We start from the raw sequence: 14,737 nt of genomic DNA on the forward strand, positions 1-14,737 counted from the left end.
GCAGATCAGTAATCTCATTCCCTGTTTGCTGGACAGTACCGGTAAGTGAGAAGGCTATTGGTTATTCTAACCAGCATTGAGTTTTAAAATATTTTCAGTAGACTTACGAGAGTTTTTTTTTTGCTGACCTCAACGAATGGGAAAATCCATGATGACAAAATCGAATTGAGATCAGTGTGAAAGCCCCACATGATGAGAGATGAATCATCAACAACAACACACATTGGTTTAATGGAACGTATAGGTCATCTGAAAGGCCTTTCTTTTAGGAATATTCTACTGTTTGATCTCTGTACGGTAATGTTTCCGTTGCCTGTTTTAGGTCGTCAGACAAAATGAAAAGGTATCTTAGATGAATTCATTTCCCCATGACGCTTCTCTTTTTCCATTTGCTGTCGACTGATATTATTGTTGCTTGTCCTCCCCCTCCTCACATACACACACGCGAAGCACACACGCACACACACACGTCAGCACCCCCTGCTATTTCTTCTATCCTCCCCGCTACCCCTCCTCTATCCTCCTCCTGCCACCTCCTCTCTCCTGCCCCCTCCTCTCTTCTTCCCCCTCCTCTCCCCTGCCCCCTTCTCTCTCCTCTCCCCTTCCTCCTCTCTCCTCTCCCCTCCACTCCCCTGCCCCCTCCTCTCTCCTCTCCCCTGCCCCCTTCTCTTCTCTCCCCTGCCCCCTTCTCTCCTCTCCTCTCTCGGGCCCCCTCCTCTCTCCTTCACCCTGCCTCCTCCTCTCTCCTGCCCCCTTCTCTTCTCTCCTCTCCCCTGCCCCCTCCTTTCCCATCCACCCTGTCCCCTCTCCGCTCCCCTGGCCCCCTGCTCTCTCATCCATCCTGCCCCCTCCTCTCTCTCCGCATTGTGGTTGATAAATACCAAAGCCTGCTCTTCCTCATAGCAGACTACCACTTTACAACATCCGCAAGACAGGGGAATAAATAGTACCGAACTTTAATATGTATTCCAATAAAATTGTAGGACCGCGTCGAGGAAGATCTTTCGACTCCATGAACATCGGGAATGAAGAAAAGCTACTGAACAATGAGGTAAGACATTTTTTCCTTTTTTTTCTGCCTTATTCGATATTTGTTTTCTTGTTATGGGCAACTTTCTTTATAGTTATCCATACATTGCATTTGGAACGGGGATATCCGTTTGAATGGGAGATAAGCATTGGGTTATTCTACTTTTTAAAAACCCAATTCGTTTAAACAAAACTATCTGGCGATAGACGTCATATCAATTTAGTAGTGGCCTAATTAGTAGGCCTAAACATTAATTTCTCGGTAATCAACGACAGTTGCATGTTTTTTTTTTTGACGTCACTGGTTAAACCCAGAGTCATGTGTGTATATATATATATATATAGCTCTGGTTAAGCCGTTTTAATCTGGTGATCATTTCAATGCGTCATCCGCTAAGAACTTCATGAGTGCAGAACTTTGCAGGGACACAAAACATTGCCAAAAAGAATTGCAAATATCTTGCATTGCCAGGTTGAAAAGACGTAAATATAAATCGTAAATATAGAATCACTCGAACCTCTTGAAACAGCACTTGAACTCCAACCCAATTAGGCGAAATCAATTAAAACGCATCTAACATTTCAGTTCCTCATTCATCAGAAATGTTACCTGTTACCTCTCTATAACTAGCCTACTGATACAGACATATCGTTTTCACCATCAATTTATAATATATATAAAAACGATCAAATAAAAATATAAAAATATATATACCCATATTAGAAGTGATAGGGTAAGATAATCACTCACATCAAATTAAGATCACTTAAAACAGCATCGTGTTGGATTCATTAACTGCACCTTAATCTCGCGTGGTAGATTAAAGTGGCTTTAGAGGAGCTAATAATAGGCTTCCGACCTCACGCTCTCCTAAATGGGATTGCTTTAAATCTCGTGTTTGGACCGGACACCGGCACACCTTCGTTACTTCGTTAAACCAAGACGCCGAATCACCTACAGCGCAGTGCCTGCCAATTTGACCCGTTCTGTGCCACTGTCCGGTGTCCCAAACTGCTATCTCGCTTGTTATAATGCTGCTACGGATTCTACTGACTGGGGGCCAACGACAACTGGTTTCCCGCGCTGTCTCGTCCATATTAGCTGAGGGAAATATGGTTGGTAGCAAATTAAATTCATTGTCACTGAAGGATGTACAGAGTTGGTGGCAAATTAAATTAGCTAAATGTATCTTAGACTATAGGATAATTGTTACAAAATGGCACTTTAACTGAGTAACGTGTTGACTGTAATTAGACTAAGATATTAGCTTTATGTTTTATTTATTACTTCATTGTTATGAAAAACGGATTTAATTGGCCATTTGGATGCCTTGAAACTGCCTTTCACCAAGCCAGTGAAATTCAGAACAATGGACAGCGCCAACCAACCAACGCATAAAATGGGGTTATTGCTATCCGGGGTGCTGATTTCCATTGAGGTGATGACGGGTTAAAATCGATTGACCCTCGCCACTAATCCAATCTAATCCAAACAGGTTAAATGTACAATAGTTTCTGCTATTACATTAAAATGTTTTTTTTTTTTTTTACGAGTTATCTTAATTCTTAACCACAAACTAGAGAACACAGTTTTATATGTAAAATAATCGGGATAAAGTAAGTGATTCATCTGATCTGGATATTGTTCAGGTTATTGTGCTAGTCCGATTTTTGTGCGTGTATGATCAACTGATTAGTTAATTGGCACGACAGTATAGGCTAGTTTAGACCTGGATTTAAACGTGCTGTTAGTTAGCAAAGTGAATTAGCTTCTTTCTTATTTAATGTGGTGTATTTCTTTTCTGACGTCTAATTTTATTTCTTCAATGTACAAGTTTACAAATCAATCCAAGTAGTCCTAGGCATATACATATATACAACTATTTCAAGTTATTTAACCTTACAATTCCCAAAACACACAACACGTCGATTGATATTTAGTTTCGGGCCACGTGCATTCAACAGCTGCCACCTTCACAGCTGAGTGACTAAATGTCCCACCGCAGGCAGACAGACTGTGCGCCATTGGATGGATACTAGGCTACCCTAGCGCCATTGGATGGATACTAGGCTACCCTAGCGCCATTGGATGGATACTAGGCTACCCTAGCGTCATTGGATGGATACTAGGCTACCCTAGCGCCATTGGATGGATACTAGGCTACCCTAGCGCCATTGGATGGATACTAGGCTACCCTAGCGCCATTGGATGGATACTAGCCTACCCTAGCGCCATTGGATGGATACTAGGCTACCCTAGCGCCATTGGATGGATACTAGCCTACCCTAGCGCCATTGGATGGATACTAGCCTACCGTCATTGGATGGATACTAGCCTACCGTCATTGGATGGATACTAGCGACACTAATTAAAGTTGGCTGTTGAAAAGGGCATTCGTCAAATCTGTCGTTGACTCATGACGCTAATTTCTGTTTTTGTTGTTGTTGTCTTTTTCCTCCCACACACAGATGAACAAATCAACCTTCACAAAGATTGAAGAATGCAGAACAGAGAAAAAGAACGCTCCGTCAGACGGCCGAGCAGCGATTGTCTTCTCACTGAAGAATGAAGTCGGAGGACTAGTGAAGGCGCTGAAACTTTTCCAGGTAAACATCATTCATGTGCACCTGCGCGATATATGTAACCTATCTCGTTTGTGACAACAATGTTATTTAAACTTTTTGATCTCAACTGAGGTAAAAATCCGGTTATAAATTGGTCTATTTAGCCTGTGTTGGTTCACTGTGATTATCAAATCAAACTTTATTTGTCACATGCGCCGAATACAAACAGGTACCTTACCGTGGAATGATTATTTACAAGCCATTAACCAACAGTGCAGTTCAAGAAGAGTTAAGAAAATATTTACCAAATAAACTAAAGTAAAAAATAATAGAAGGTAACACAATAACATAAAAATAATGAGGCTCTATACAGGGGGTACCAGTACAGAGTCAGTATGCGGGGGTACAAGTTAGTTGAGGTAATTTGTGCATGTAGATAGGGGTGAAGTAACTATGCAATGCAGGCCTCCACTGTTTTGCATGATATGATTTCCATAAACATTACTGAACAATATATTACAAATGTAGCAGCAGATTATAGATTACACACATTATATTGTAGATCTAACAAATAAAACACAGTTAAAAATATATATATATATATATATATATATATTCAATTTATTTTACAGGAAAACCACGTCAATCTTGTCCACATAGAATCCAGAAAATCGAAAAGGCGTAACTCTGAATTTGAGATCTTCGTGGACTGTGACAGCGATCACGAGCAGCTCAACGAGATCATTCAGCTGCTACGTAAGCACGTAAACGTAGAGGACATGGACCCTCCTGATAACTCCTGTTTACCTGAAGAAGGTATGCCACAGTAGAATTTAAAAATATATATTATTGATTTCTACGTTTTGTTAAAGATCGCAACAGTTTTGTTATATCGCAACAGTATACCGTATTTACACTTAGTCTCACAGAAGTATATTCCAATCTTTACAAATACACGATGGACCTAATTTTAAGTGGAAAAACAAATCCTTTCGATTTCAGACATAGAAAATGTCCCCTGGTTCCCCAAGAAGATCTCAGATCTGGACAAGTGTGCCAACCGGGTTCTAATGTACGGATCAGACTTGTATGCTGACCATCCGGTATGCAATATAATTCTAGAAGCTAGGGCATTACTTTATCACGTTTATACATGACTTTATCTTGATGTTTGTTTTCATAACGGCGTTAGATCTCACCCTCTTCTCACAGGGCTTCAAGGACAACGTCTACAGAAGGAGGAGGAAGCATTTCGCTGATCTCGCCATGAACTACAGACAGTTAGTACATTATGGTTGAAATAACACATTTTCCAATAATAAAATATCATTATAATCGAATAATGGATCCCATATCAAGTTTCCTCCTATTTCTACTATATTCTACTGTACTCTACTCTATTCTACTGTATTCTACTCTACTACATTCTAATGTATTCTACTGCACTCTACTCTACTATATTCTAATGTATTCTACTGCACTCTACTGTACTCTACTATATTATACTCCACTCTATTCTACTATATTCTACTCTACTATATTCTACTATATTCTACTCTACTATATTCTACTGTGCTCTACTGTATTCTACTCTACTATATTCTACTGTGCTCTACTGTATTCTACTCTACTATATTCTACTGTGCTCTACTGTATTCTAATCTACTATATTCTACTGTGCTCTACTCTAGTCCTCTGTACTGTATTCTATTATATTCTACTGTACTCTATTCTACTCTACTCTAACCTACTCTACTATATTCTACTGTGCTCTACTATATTCTACTGTGCTCTACTCTAGTCCTCTGTACTGTATTCTATTATATTCTACTGTACTCTATTCTATTCTACTCTACTCTAACCTACTCTACTATATTCTACTGTGCTCTACTATATTCTACGGTACTATACTCCATTCTACTATACTGCTATATTCTACTGTACTCTATTCTACTGTACTCTGCTATATTCTACTGTACTCTATTCTACTGTACTATATTCTACTGCACTCTAGTCCTCTGTACTGTACTCTAGTCCTCTGTACTGTACTCTATTCCTCTCTACTGTATTCTATTCTACTGTATTCTATTCTACTGTATTCTATTCTACCCTAACCTACTCTACTATATTATGCTGTGCTCTACTATATTATGCTGTGCTCTACTATATTCTACGGTACTATACTCCATTCTACTGAACTGTACTATTCTACTGTACTCTGCTATATTCTACTGTACTCTATTCTACTGTATTCTACTCTACTCCATTGTATTCTACTGTACTCTACAATATTCTACTGCACTCTACTCTATTCTACTGTACAGTACTATGTTGTACTGTACTCTACTGTACTCTGCTCTATTATACTGTATACTATTCTACTGCACTCTATTCTACTGTACAGTACTATGTTCTACTGTACTGTACTCTATTCTCTTCTACTGTACTATATTCTCTTCAACTGTACTATATTCTACTGTACTATATTCTCTTCAACTGTACTATATTCTACTGTACTATATTCTCTTCAACTGTACTATATTCAACTGTACTCTATTCTCTTCAACTGTACTATATTCTACTGTACTATATTCTACTGTACTATATTCTACTGTACTATATTCTATTGTACTATATTCTACTGTACTCTGCTCTATTATACTGTATTCTATTCTACTGTACTCTATTCTCTTCAACTGTACTCTATTCTTCTACTGTACTCTATTCTTCTACTGTACTATATTCTACTGTACTGTACTATATTCTACTGTACTGTACTATATTCTACTGTACTATATTCTACTGTACTGTACTATATTCTACTGTACTATATTCTACTGTACTGTACTATATTCTACTGTACTGTACTATATTCTACTGTACTATATTCTACTGTACTGTACTATATTCTACTGTACTATATTCTACTGTACTGTACTATATTCTACTGTACTATATTCAACTGTACTATATTCTACTGTACTATATTCTACTGTACTGTACTATATTCTACTGTACTATATTCAACTGTACTATATTCTCTTCAACTGTACTATATTCTACTGTACTATATTCTACTGTACTGTACTATATTCTACTGTACTATATTCTACTGTACTATATTCAACTGTACTATATTCTCTTCAACTGTACTATATTCTACTGTACTATATTCTACTGTACTGTACTTTATTCTACTGTACTATATTCTACTGTATTCTACTGTACTATATTCTACTCTATTTTCTACTGTACTCTATTCTCTTCAACTGTACTATATTCTACTGTACTATATTCTCTTCAACTGTACTATATTATACTGTACTGTATTCTACTGTACTGTATTCTACTGTACTATATTCTAATTAACAGCCATGATCTTGTCCTTACCTTTCAGTGGGGATCCTATCCCTCGTATAGAGTTTACAGAGGAGGAGTTGGCGACGTGGGCGGTGGTGTACCGGGAGCTCAACAAGCTGTACCCTACCCACGCCTGTAGAGAGTACCTGAAGAATCTGCCTCTACTGGCCAAACACTGTGAATGTAGAGAGGATAACATACCCCAGCTAGAGGACGTATCACGCTTCCTTAGAGGTGAGATGGGTGGGGGGTGGCTTGTGTGTGTGTATATACTGTGTGTGTTAGAGAGAGAGACAGAGACACACACAGATAGATAAACAGAGAGATACAGACGGAGCAAGAGCATGTTAGACTTTAATGGAAAAATAAATGAGATATATATAAATATATATATCTCTCAGCAAAAAAAGAAACGTCCCTTTTTCAGGACCCTACTTTCAAAGATAATTAGTAAAAATCCAAATAACTTCACAAATCTTCACTATAAAGGGTTTAAACACTGTTTCCCGTGTTTGTTCAATGCACCATAAACAATTCATGAACATGCACCTGTGGAACGGTCGTTAAGACACGAACAGCTTACAGACGGCAGGCAATTAAGGTCACAGTTATGAAAACGTAGGACACTAAAGAGGCCTTTCTACTGACTGAAAAACACCAAAAGAAAGATGCCCAGGGTCCCTACTCATCTGCGTGAACATGCCTTAGGCATGCTGCAAGGAGGCATGAGGACTGCAGATGTGTCCAGGACAATAAATTGCAATGTCCGTACTGTGACATGCCTAAGACAGTGCTACAGGGAGACAGGACAGACAGCTGATCGTCCTCGCAGTGGCAGACCATGTGTAAAAACACCTGCACAGGATCGGTACATCTGAACACCACACCTGCAGGACAGGTACAGGATGGCAACACCAACTGCCCGAGTTACACCAGGAACGCACAATCCCTCCATCAGTGCTCAGACTGTCTGCAATAAGCTGAGAGAGGCTGGACTGAGGGCTTGTATGCCTGTTGAAAGGCAGGTCCTCACCAGACATCACCGGCAACAACGTCGCCTACGGGCACGAACTCACCATTGCTGGACCAGACAGGACTGACAAGAAGTGCTCTTCACTGACGTGTCGCGGTTTTGTCTCACCAGGGGTGATGGTCGGATTCACGTTTATTGTTGAAGGAATGAGCATTACACCGAGGCCTGTACTCTGGAGCGGTATCGATTTGGAGGTGGAGGGTTCATCATGATCTGGGGCGCTGTGTCACAGCATCATCGGACTGAGCTTGTTGTCATTGCAGGCAATCTCAACGCTGTGCATTACAGGGAAGACATCCTCCTCCCTCATGTGGTACCCTGCCTGCAGGCTCATCCTGATATGACCCTCCAGCATGACAATGACACCAGCCATACTGCTCGTTCTGTGTGTGATTTCCTGCAAGACAGGAATATCAGTGTTCTGCCATGGCCAGCGAAGAGCCCGGATCTCAATCCCATTGAGCACGTCTGGGACCTGTTGGATCAGAGGGTGAGTGCTAGGGCCATTCCCCCCAGAAATGTCCGGGAACTTGCAGGTGCCTTGGTGGAAGAGTGGGGTAACATCTCACAGCAAGAACTGGAAAATCTGGCGCAGTCCACGAGGAGATGCACTGTAGTACTTAGTATCTGGTGTGGCCACCAGCTGCATTGACTGTTACTTTTGATTTTGACCCCCCCCTTTATTCAGGGACACATTATTCCAAGTCTGTGGAACTTGTTCAGTTTATGTCTCAGTTGTTGAATCTTGTTATGTTCATACACATATTTATACATGTTAAGTTTGCTGAAAATAAACCCAGTTTTTATATAATATTTTGTAAGATTGATCAGGAACAGGTCTCTGTTTGTGACAGTTTGGATCCAGTATGTGACATTGCCTTGAATCTTTTAGAGCGGACAGGCTTTACCATCAGGCCTGTGGCAGGTTACCTCTCCCCCAGAGACTTCCTAGCTGGTCTGGCCTTCCGTGTGTTCCACTGTACCCAGTATGTCCGACACAGCTCTGACCCCCTCTACACACCAGAGCCGTAAGTACCCCAATACATTTATTTTAGCAGGGTGTCCCATTTAGACCAAGGTCTCTCTTGCAAGTGAGCCCTGCATTTTTACAGTTACACAACAATTCCATCAGCACGGCAGCATAGGAAATATAAAACATGCATGCACAATGATCACGAACAACCACATTCCTCAGTGAAGGGCCCTTAACCAACATTCTGAATGACCTGAAAGATATGTCCCAACTGTAGGGTATAATCTCATCATGAGCTAGTTAGCTAGATTCTCCATTTATTCTGTGTTTATTTACCTTGCATACTACACACATTGCGTACTACATACATTACACACTACATACCTTACATACATTACATATTACATACTACATACATTATGTACTCTCTACATTCAGTGTATAAGCAAAGTAAATAAATGGCTGTATAACTCAGTGTTTCTGGTCACACAGAGACACATGCCATGAATTGCTGGGTCACGTCCCTTTGCTGGCTGAGCCCAGCTTCGCCCAGTTCTCCCAGGAGATAGGCCTGGCTTCCCTCGGAGCTTCAGATGAATCCATACAGACCCTGGCCACTGTGAGTAGTCATCCTGTCTAACACTAGCCGTACAGACCCTGGCCACTGTGAGTAGTCATCCTGTCTAACACTAGCCTTCCCAGGGACGGTTAGAGTAGTCATCCTGTCTAACACTAGCCTTCCCAGGGACGGTTAGAGTAGTCATCCTGTCTAACACTAGCCATACAGACCCTGGCCACTGTGAGTAGTCATCCTGTCTAACACTAGCCTTCCCAGGGACGGTTAGAGTAGTCATCCTGTCTAACACTAGCCTTCCCAGGGACGGTTAGAGTAGTCATCCTGTCTAACACTAGCCTTCCCAGGGACGGTTAGAGTAGTCATCCTGTCTAACACTAGCCTTCCCAGGGACGGTTAGAGTAGTCATCCTGTCTAACACTAGCCTTCCCAGGGACATTAGTTTTGTACCAGCACTGAATATCATAAATGTTATATTACATATAAAAGTTTAAAACTATTATGACTGGTGCTTGAGATCAGTTTAGTACCAACACTGAACCTTGTAGATTCTGTAACAAAAAGTACCGTGATCAGTAGTTGGAAAAAGTACCCAATACTTGAGTAAAAGTAAAGATACCTTCATAGAAATTACATTTAAAATGTAACAAGTACTTTTGGGTGTCAGGGAAAATGTACAGAGTAAAAAGTATTTTATTTTCTTCAGGAATGTAGTAAAGTAAAAGTTGTCAAAAATATAAATAGTAAAGTACAGATACCTTTAAAAAAACGACTTAAGTAGTACTTTCAAGTATTTTTTACTTCAGTACTTTATACCACTGCTGTCTAGTACCATTACTCACCTTCTCAATGATGGCTGGTTGAGAATAGCTTAGTCACCAACCCTGAACTTGGCTGGTTGAGATTAGTTTAGTCACCAACCCTGAACGTGGCTGGTTGAGATTAGTTTAGTCACCAACCCTGAACTTGGCTGGTTGGTTGAGAATAGCTTAGTCACCAACCCTGAACTTGGCTGGTTGAGATTAGTTTAGTCACCAACCCTGAACTTGGCTGGTTGAGATTAGTTTAGTCACCAACCCTGAACTTGGCTGGTTGGTTGAGATTAGTTTAGTCACCAACCCTGAACTTGGTTGGTTGAGATTAGTTTAGTCACCAACCCTGAACGTGGCTGGTTGAGATTAGTTTAGTCACCAACCCTGAACTTGGCTGGTTGGTTGAGAATAGCTTAGTCACCAACCCTGAACTTGGCTGGTTGAGATTAGTTTAGTCACCAACCCTGAACTTGGCTGGTTGAGATTAGCTTAGTCACCAACCCTGAACTTGGCTGGTTGAGATTAGTTTAGTCACCAAACCTGAACTTGGCTGGTTGAGATTAGTTTAGTCACCAACCTTGAACCTTGTTAGCCTGGTCCTACATCTGATTGTTCTGTCTTGTCAACTCTTATCATTATTGATGTGACAATGACCAATCAGAGTTGGCACAAGAGCACAAACAGATCTGGGACCGTGCTAGAACCTAGAGAAGGAGCAGTTCACATCTCATTACTGACTCTTACATGTGTTGTTGTGTTTCAGTGTTATTTCTTCACAGTGGAGTTCGGCCTGTGTAAACAAGAGGGGAAGCTGAGAGCGTACGGAGCAGGCCTGCTGTCCTCCATCAGTGAACTCCAGGTATATCAATATCATTGTAGCAAAATCTGGTGGGGTGGTGTCCCCGACTGGGACTCTAACACGGGTCCAGCGACTGTCAAGTCAACACATTTATCGCTATATTACAAACTAAAGGGAATATTGTATTACAAACAAAGTTATTTAGGGGAGAATGCTGATTTATTTCTTTACAAGATTAGTATTAATCTGGGCCTGGGAAACTGGACCATTGTAAAAGTAATGCATTATGGGGAATAAACTGCCATTTAGGGCACAACCTCCGCACATTCCAGATGTTTTGTTCTTCCTCCCCCCCTCCAGCATGCTCTGTCTGGTAACGCCGTCATCATGCCCTTTGACCCCAAGGTCACATGTAAACAAGAGTGCATCATCACCACATTTCAGGACGTCTACTTTGTGTCCGACAGCTTCGAGGAGGCCAAAGTCAAGATGAGGTGAGGAGTGAAACTGAAACCCTTAGGGCCAAAAGGCATCTTAGGGCCAAAGGGCATCTGGAATCACATTATTTAGAAGTTGATTACCTTCATAAGGACGTATGTACTGTTTATGTACGGGTCGTGAATGTGTTATGATGTCCTTGTGTAGGTACCCTGTAAATAAAGTGTTACTGAATTTAAACATTTTTACAATTTTATTTTTACCTTTTATTTAACTAGACAAGTCAGTTAAGAACAAATTCTTATTTTCAATGACGGCCTACCGGGGAACAGTGGGTTAACTGCCTTGTTCAGGGGGCAGAACGACAGATTTTTACCTTGTCAGCTCGGGGATTTGAACTTGCAACCTGAACATAGTCTGTTACTGACTCCTACCATCAGTGTGGGAACGCATAAAGGCTTTTAGATGGTCTCTTCTAGATATACATAATAACTCATTCTTCCCCATCCTGCAGGGAGTTTGCCAAGACGATCAAGCGTCCGTTCACGGTGCGATATAACCCCTACACCCAGAGTGTGGACGTTCTGAAGGACACTCCCAGCATTAACAGCGTGGTGGAGGAGCTGAGACACGACCTGGACATCGTGGGCGACGCCCTCAGCCGGCTTAACAAACACCTGGGGGTCTGAGGGACAACCCAAAGCACTATGAGTCGCATACTGCCTTCTAAATGACACCCTGTTGCCTACATGTGGGCCCTCCCTGGTCTAGTAGTGCACTGTTTAGGGAATAGGGTGCCATTTGGGACACAAGGCCTAGGTCCTCTGATGACCTCAACGCCATCATCTGAGTGTATGTGACGACCTCGACCTCGACCACTCCTGATTCTCCTGTCCAATTATTATCCCTCAGTCAGATCTGTTTGTGCTGTCTGGCCAACTTCCGTGGTCATTTTCACACCAAACAATGACATCGGAGACGGTAACTGGCGAGACGGCTCCGACAGAAGGAAATCTGGAACCTCCCCCAAGCCATATCTCTGACACACACCTCACTATTGTGACGTCTCTTATGTAAATCAATTCCCTGCTCGTGATCCACCTCTGTATTACTCCCAGCCTATGACTTCCCCTTATCTTCCTCATTCAATGCATCCAAAGATGCAGTACCTTACTAATAACGTACAACTATGGTGTCCAATATATTCCTCCAATTGTTGTGTGTAAGGTTGTTGCTGGCATGAATTTAATGCTGTCATTTATAACATTACTAATTCAAAAGTGTGAATGTATTCAAGGATGATTTTTGACAGAAATGGTTCACATTATCCATTTCTAAATCCTAAAAAAAAATATTTAGCTTTCTCGTTATCCACTTCTAAATCATAAAAAAATATTTAGCTTTCTCGTTATCCACTTCTAAATCATAAAAATAAATATTTAAATGTAACTGTAGTACATATACTCATGTAAACTTTAAATATCATTTATTTTTCTACTGTAAATAAATGTAAACTGATTATGTATAAGTCGTGAAGAAAAAAATGTGCGTGTATCTCTTATGTATGGGTAATGTATTACTTTGACATTTTAACAATAAACTTTTCCTGAAAAGAATATGTCTTTGCATTGTGAAATGATGGGGATGTGGGATAATGGCAGGGTTGCCAGGTCTAGCTAAAATATCTAGACCAATAACCTCTCAAAACCCGCCCACAAGGCCTGAAAACTAGCCAAGCAAGAGAATAGTCACCACGTTTATCCAGTGAACACTTTTTTTTTTAGTCTTCCAACTAGCTTGGAAAGACCGTACCGTGCAGTATCGAAGAGCCCTCACTGCTGCTCATCATCCTGTTTTTTTTTTTGTTTTTTTCCAACCTAATTGAGGAAAATAAGAAAAATAAATGTTGGATTGTTGATACTGTCACAAAGCTAACTAAAAAGCAGCATTCCCCAAGAGAAGATGGCTTTCACTTCAGCAGTAATAAATTCATGAACTTCTTTGAGGAAAAGATCATGATCATTAGAAAGCAAATTACGGACTCCTCTTTTAAATCTGCATATTTCTCCAAAGCTCAGTTGTCGTGAGTCTGCACAACACTGCCAGGACCTAGGATCAAGAGAGCACTGATTTATGGAATAGGGAGAACACTGTGGTCCTCCCGTAACCTGCTGGTAGGGAAAAGCATAGAGACCACCCCCCCCAGGCAGTGGCCATGGTAGCCACGGAATCCCTGGGGTGGTACGGAAGGAAGGGGGCCTCGACCCCAGGCGAAGGGTCCCGGCGGCCACGGACTGACAGCGCTGCGGCGCCAAGGGCGATGCGCCTAGAGGGGAGGGATCTCCTCTGAGCCCCGAAGGACGGGAAGGTAATTTATTCAGAGGAGCAGGATGGGGCGAGTTTGATAAAGGACTCACCCCGTTCCTGTACAAGGGACTGAAGACAGCCTTTTAACAAAGTGACTTTTTAACATGTTTTTCATGTCTTAAAAATATTTTACCTTTGTTAGATCATTAGTACACATTTTAAATGGCTTTTACAGATTTGATGTTTTTACAAGGAAAGTACTTTTATTCATGGATGTTGTCATTGGTTTTAACAACATGCACTTTTTAACAAATTTAAATGTAACTTTCAAATGCTGTGTTTCATGCCTTATTGCCGTTTTTATGAAATGATGTAAAAAATGTATGAGCTGTTTTTTAAAGGAAATGTGTCAATAAAACTTTTCCAAAAGAAAATAGAATCTGTTCTTATCAGTTTAATATCTGATACGTCCCCTATCTGGGGACCATATATTAAATAGATTTTTGGAATAGGGAGATGGAATAGGGGCTTGCTCCGTCCACTCCACGCATCGACCTGGTAATTGCAGTACCTCCAGGAGCGGTGCACCCCCTGCCTCCAGGAACGGTGCACCCCCTGCCTCCAGGAACGGTGCACCCCCTGCCTCCAGGAACGGTGCACCCCCTGCCTCCAGGAACGGTGCACCCCCTGCCTCCAGGAACGGTGCATCCCCTGCCTCCAGGAACGGTGCACCCCCTGCCTCCAGGAACGGTGCACCCCCTGCCTCCAGGAACGGTGCACCCCCTGCCTCCAGGAACGGTGCACCCCCTGCCTCCAGGAACGGTGCACCCCCTGCCTCCAGGAACGG

At 41.6% G+C, this 14,737-nt stretch overlaps 1 protein-coding gene and 1 pseudogene across 2 annotated transcripts; both read left to right on the forward strand.

Annotated features, from left to right (window-relative positions):
* Nucleotides 1-906: 906 nt before the first annotated feature.
* LOC139407534 (tryptophan hydroxylase 1 (tryptophan 5-monooxygenase) a) lies at nt 907-12,935 on the forward strand. 2 transcript variants are annotated; one of them, XM_071151352.1, is made up of 11 exons: nt 907-1,051; nt 3,499-3,636; nt 4,227-4,410; nt 4,597-4,697; nt 4,807-4,874; nt 6,992-7,188; nt 8,880-9,015; nt 9,453-9,579; nt 11,110-11,205; nt 11,506-11,639; nt 12,098-12,935. In XM_071151352.1, exons 1-11 carry the CDS (start codon nt 962-964, stop codon nt 12,270-12,272), a joined length of 1,446 nt encoding a protein of 481 aa, XP_071007453.1. In that variant the 5' UTR covers nt 907-961; the 3' UTR covers nt 12,273-12,935. The 2 variants fall into 2 exon arrangements, with proteins under 2 accessions (XP_071007453.1, XP_071007452.1); XM_071151351.1 differs by lacking the exon at nt 907-1,051 and adding an exon at nt 1,968-2,145 and having other exon boundaries at nt 12,098-12,417.
* Nucleotides 12,936-14,304: 1,369 nt separating this feature from the next.
* On the forward strand, nt 14,305-14,483 carry LOC139408180 (U2 spliceosomal RNA; annotated as a pseudogene).
* The last annotated feature ends 254 nt before the right edge of the window (nt 14,484-14,737 follow it).

Source organism: Oncorhynchus clarkii, chromosome 4, assembly GCF_045791955.1.
Source record: "Oncorhynchus clarkii lewisi isolate Uvic-CL-2024 chromosome 4, UVic_Ocla_1.0, whole genome shotgun sequence".
Classification (NCBI taxonomy): Eukaryota; Metazoa; Chordata; class Actinopteri; order Salmoniformes; family Salmonidae; genus Oncorhynchus; species Oncorhynchus clarkii.

What these genes read in the sequence shown, in the direction of transcription:
- LOC139407534 (XM_071151352.1), top strand. Translation starts at nt 962, where the DNA reads ATGTATTCCAATAAAATTGTAGGACCGCGTCGAGGAAGATCTTTCGAC. An exon ending in AAAAGCTACTGAACAATGAG is followed by an intron (nt 1,052 to 3,498) that starts GTAAGACATTTT and finishes TCCCACACACAG; the next exon opens with ATGAACAAATCAACCTTCAC. An exon ending in CCTCCATCAGTGAACTCCAG is followed by an intron (nt 11,206 to 11,505) that starts GTATATCAATAT and finishes CCCCCCCTCCAG; the next exon opens with CATGCTCTGTCTGGTAACGC.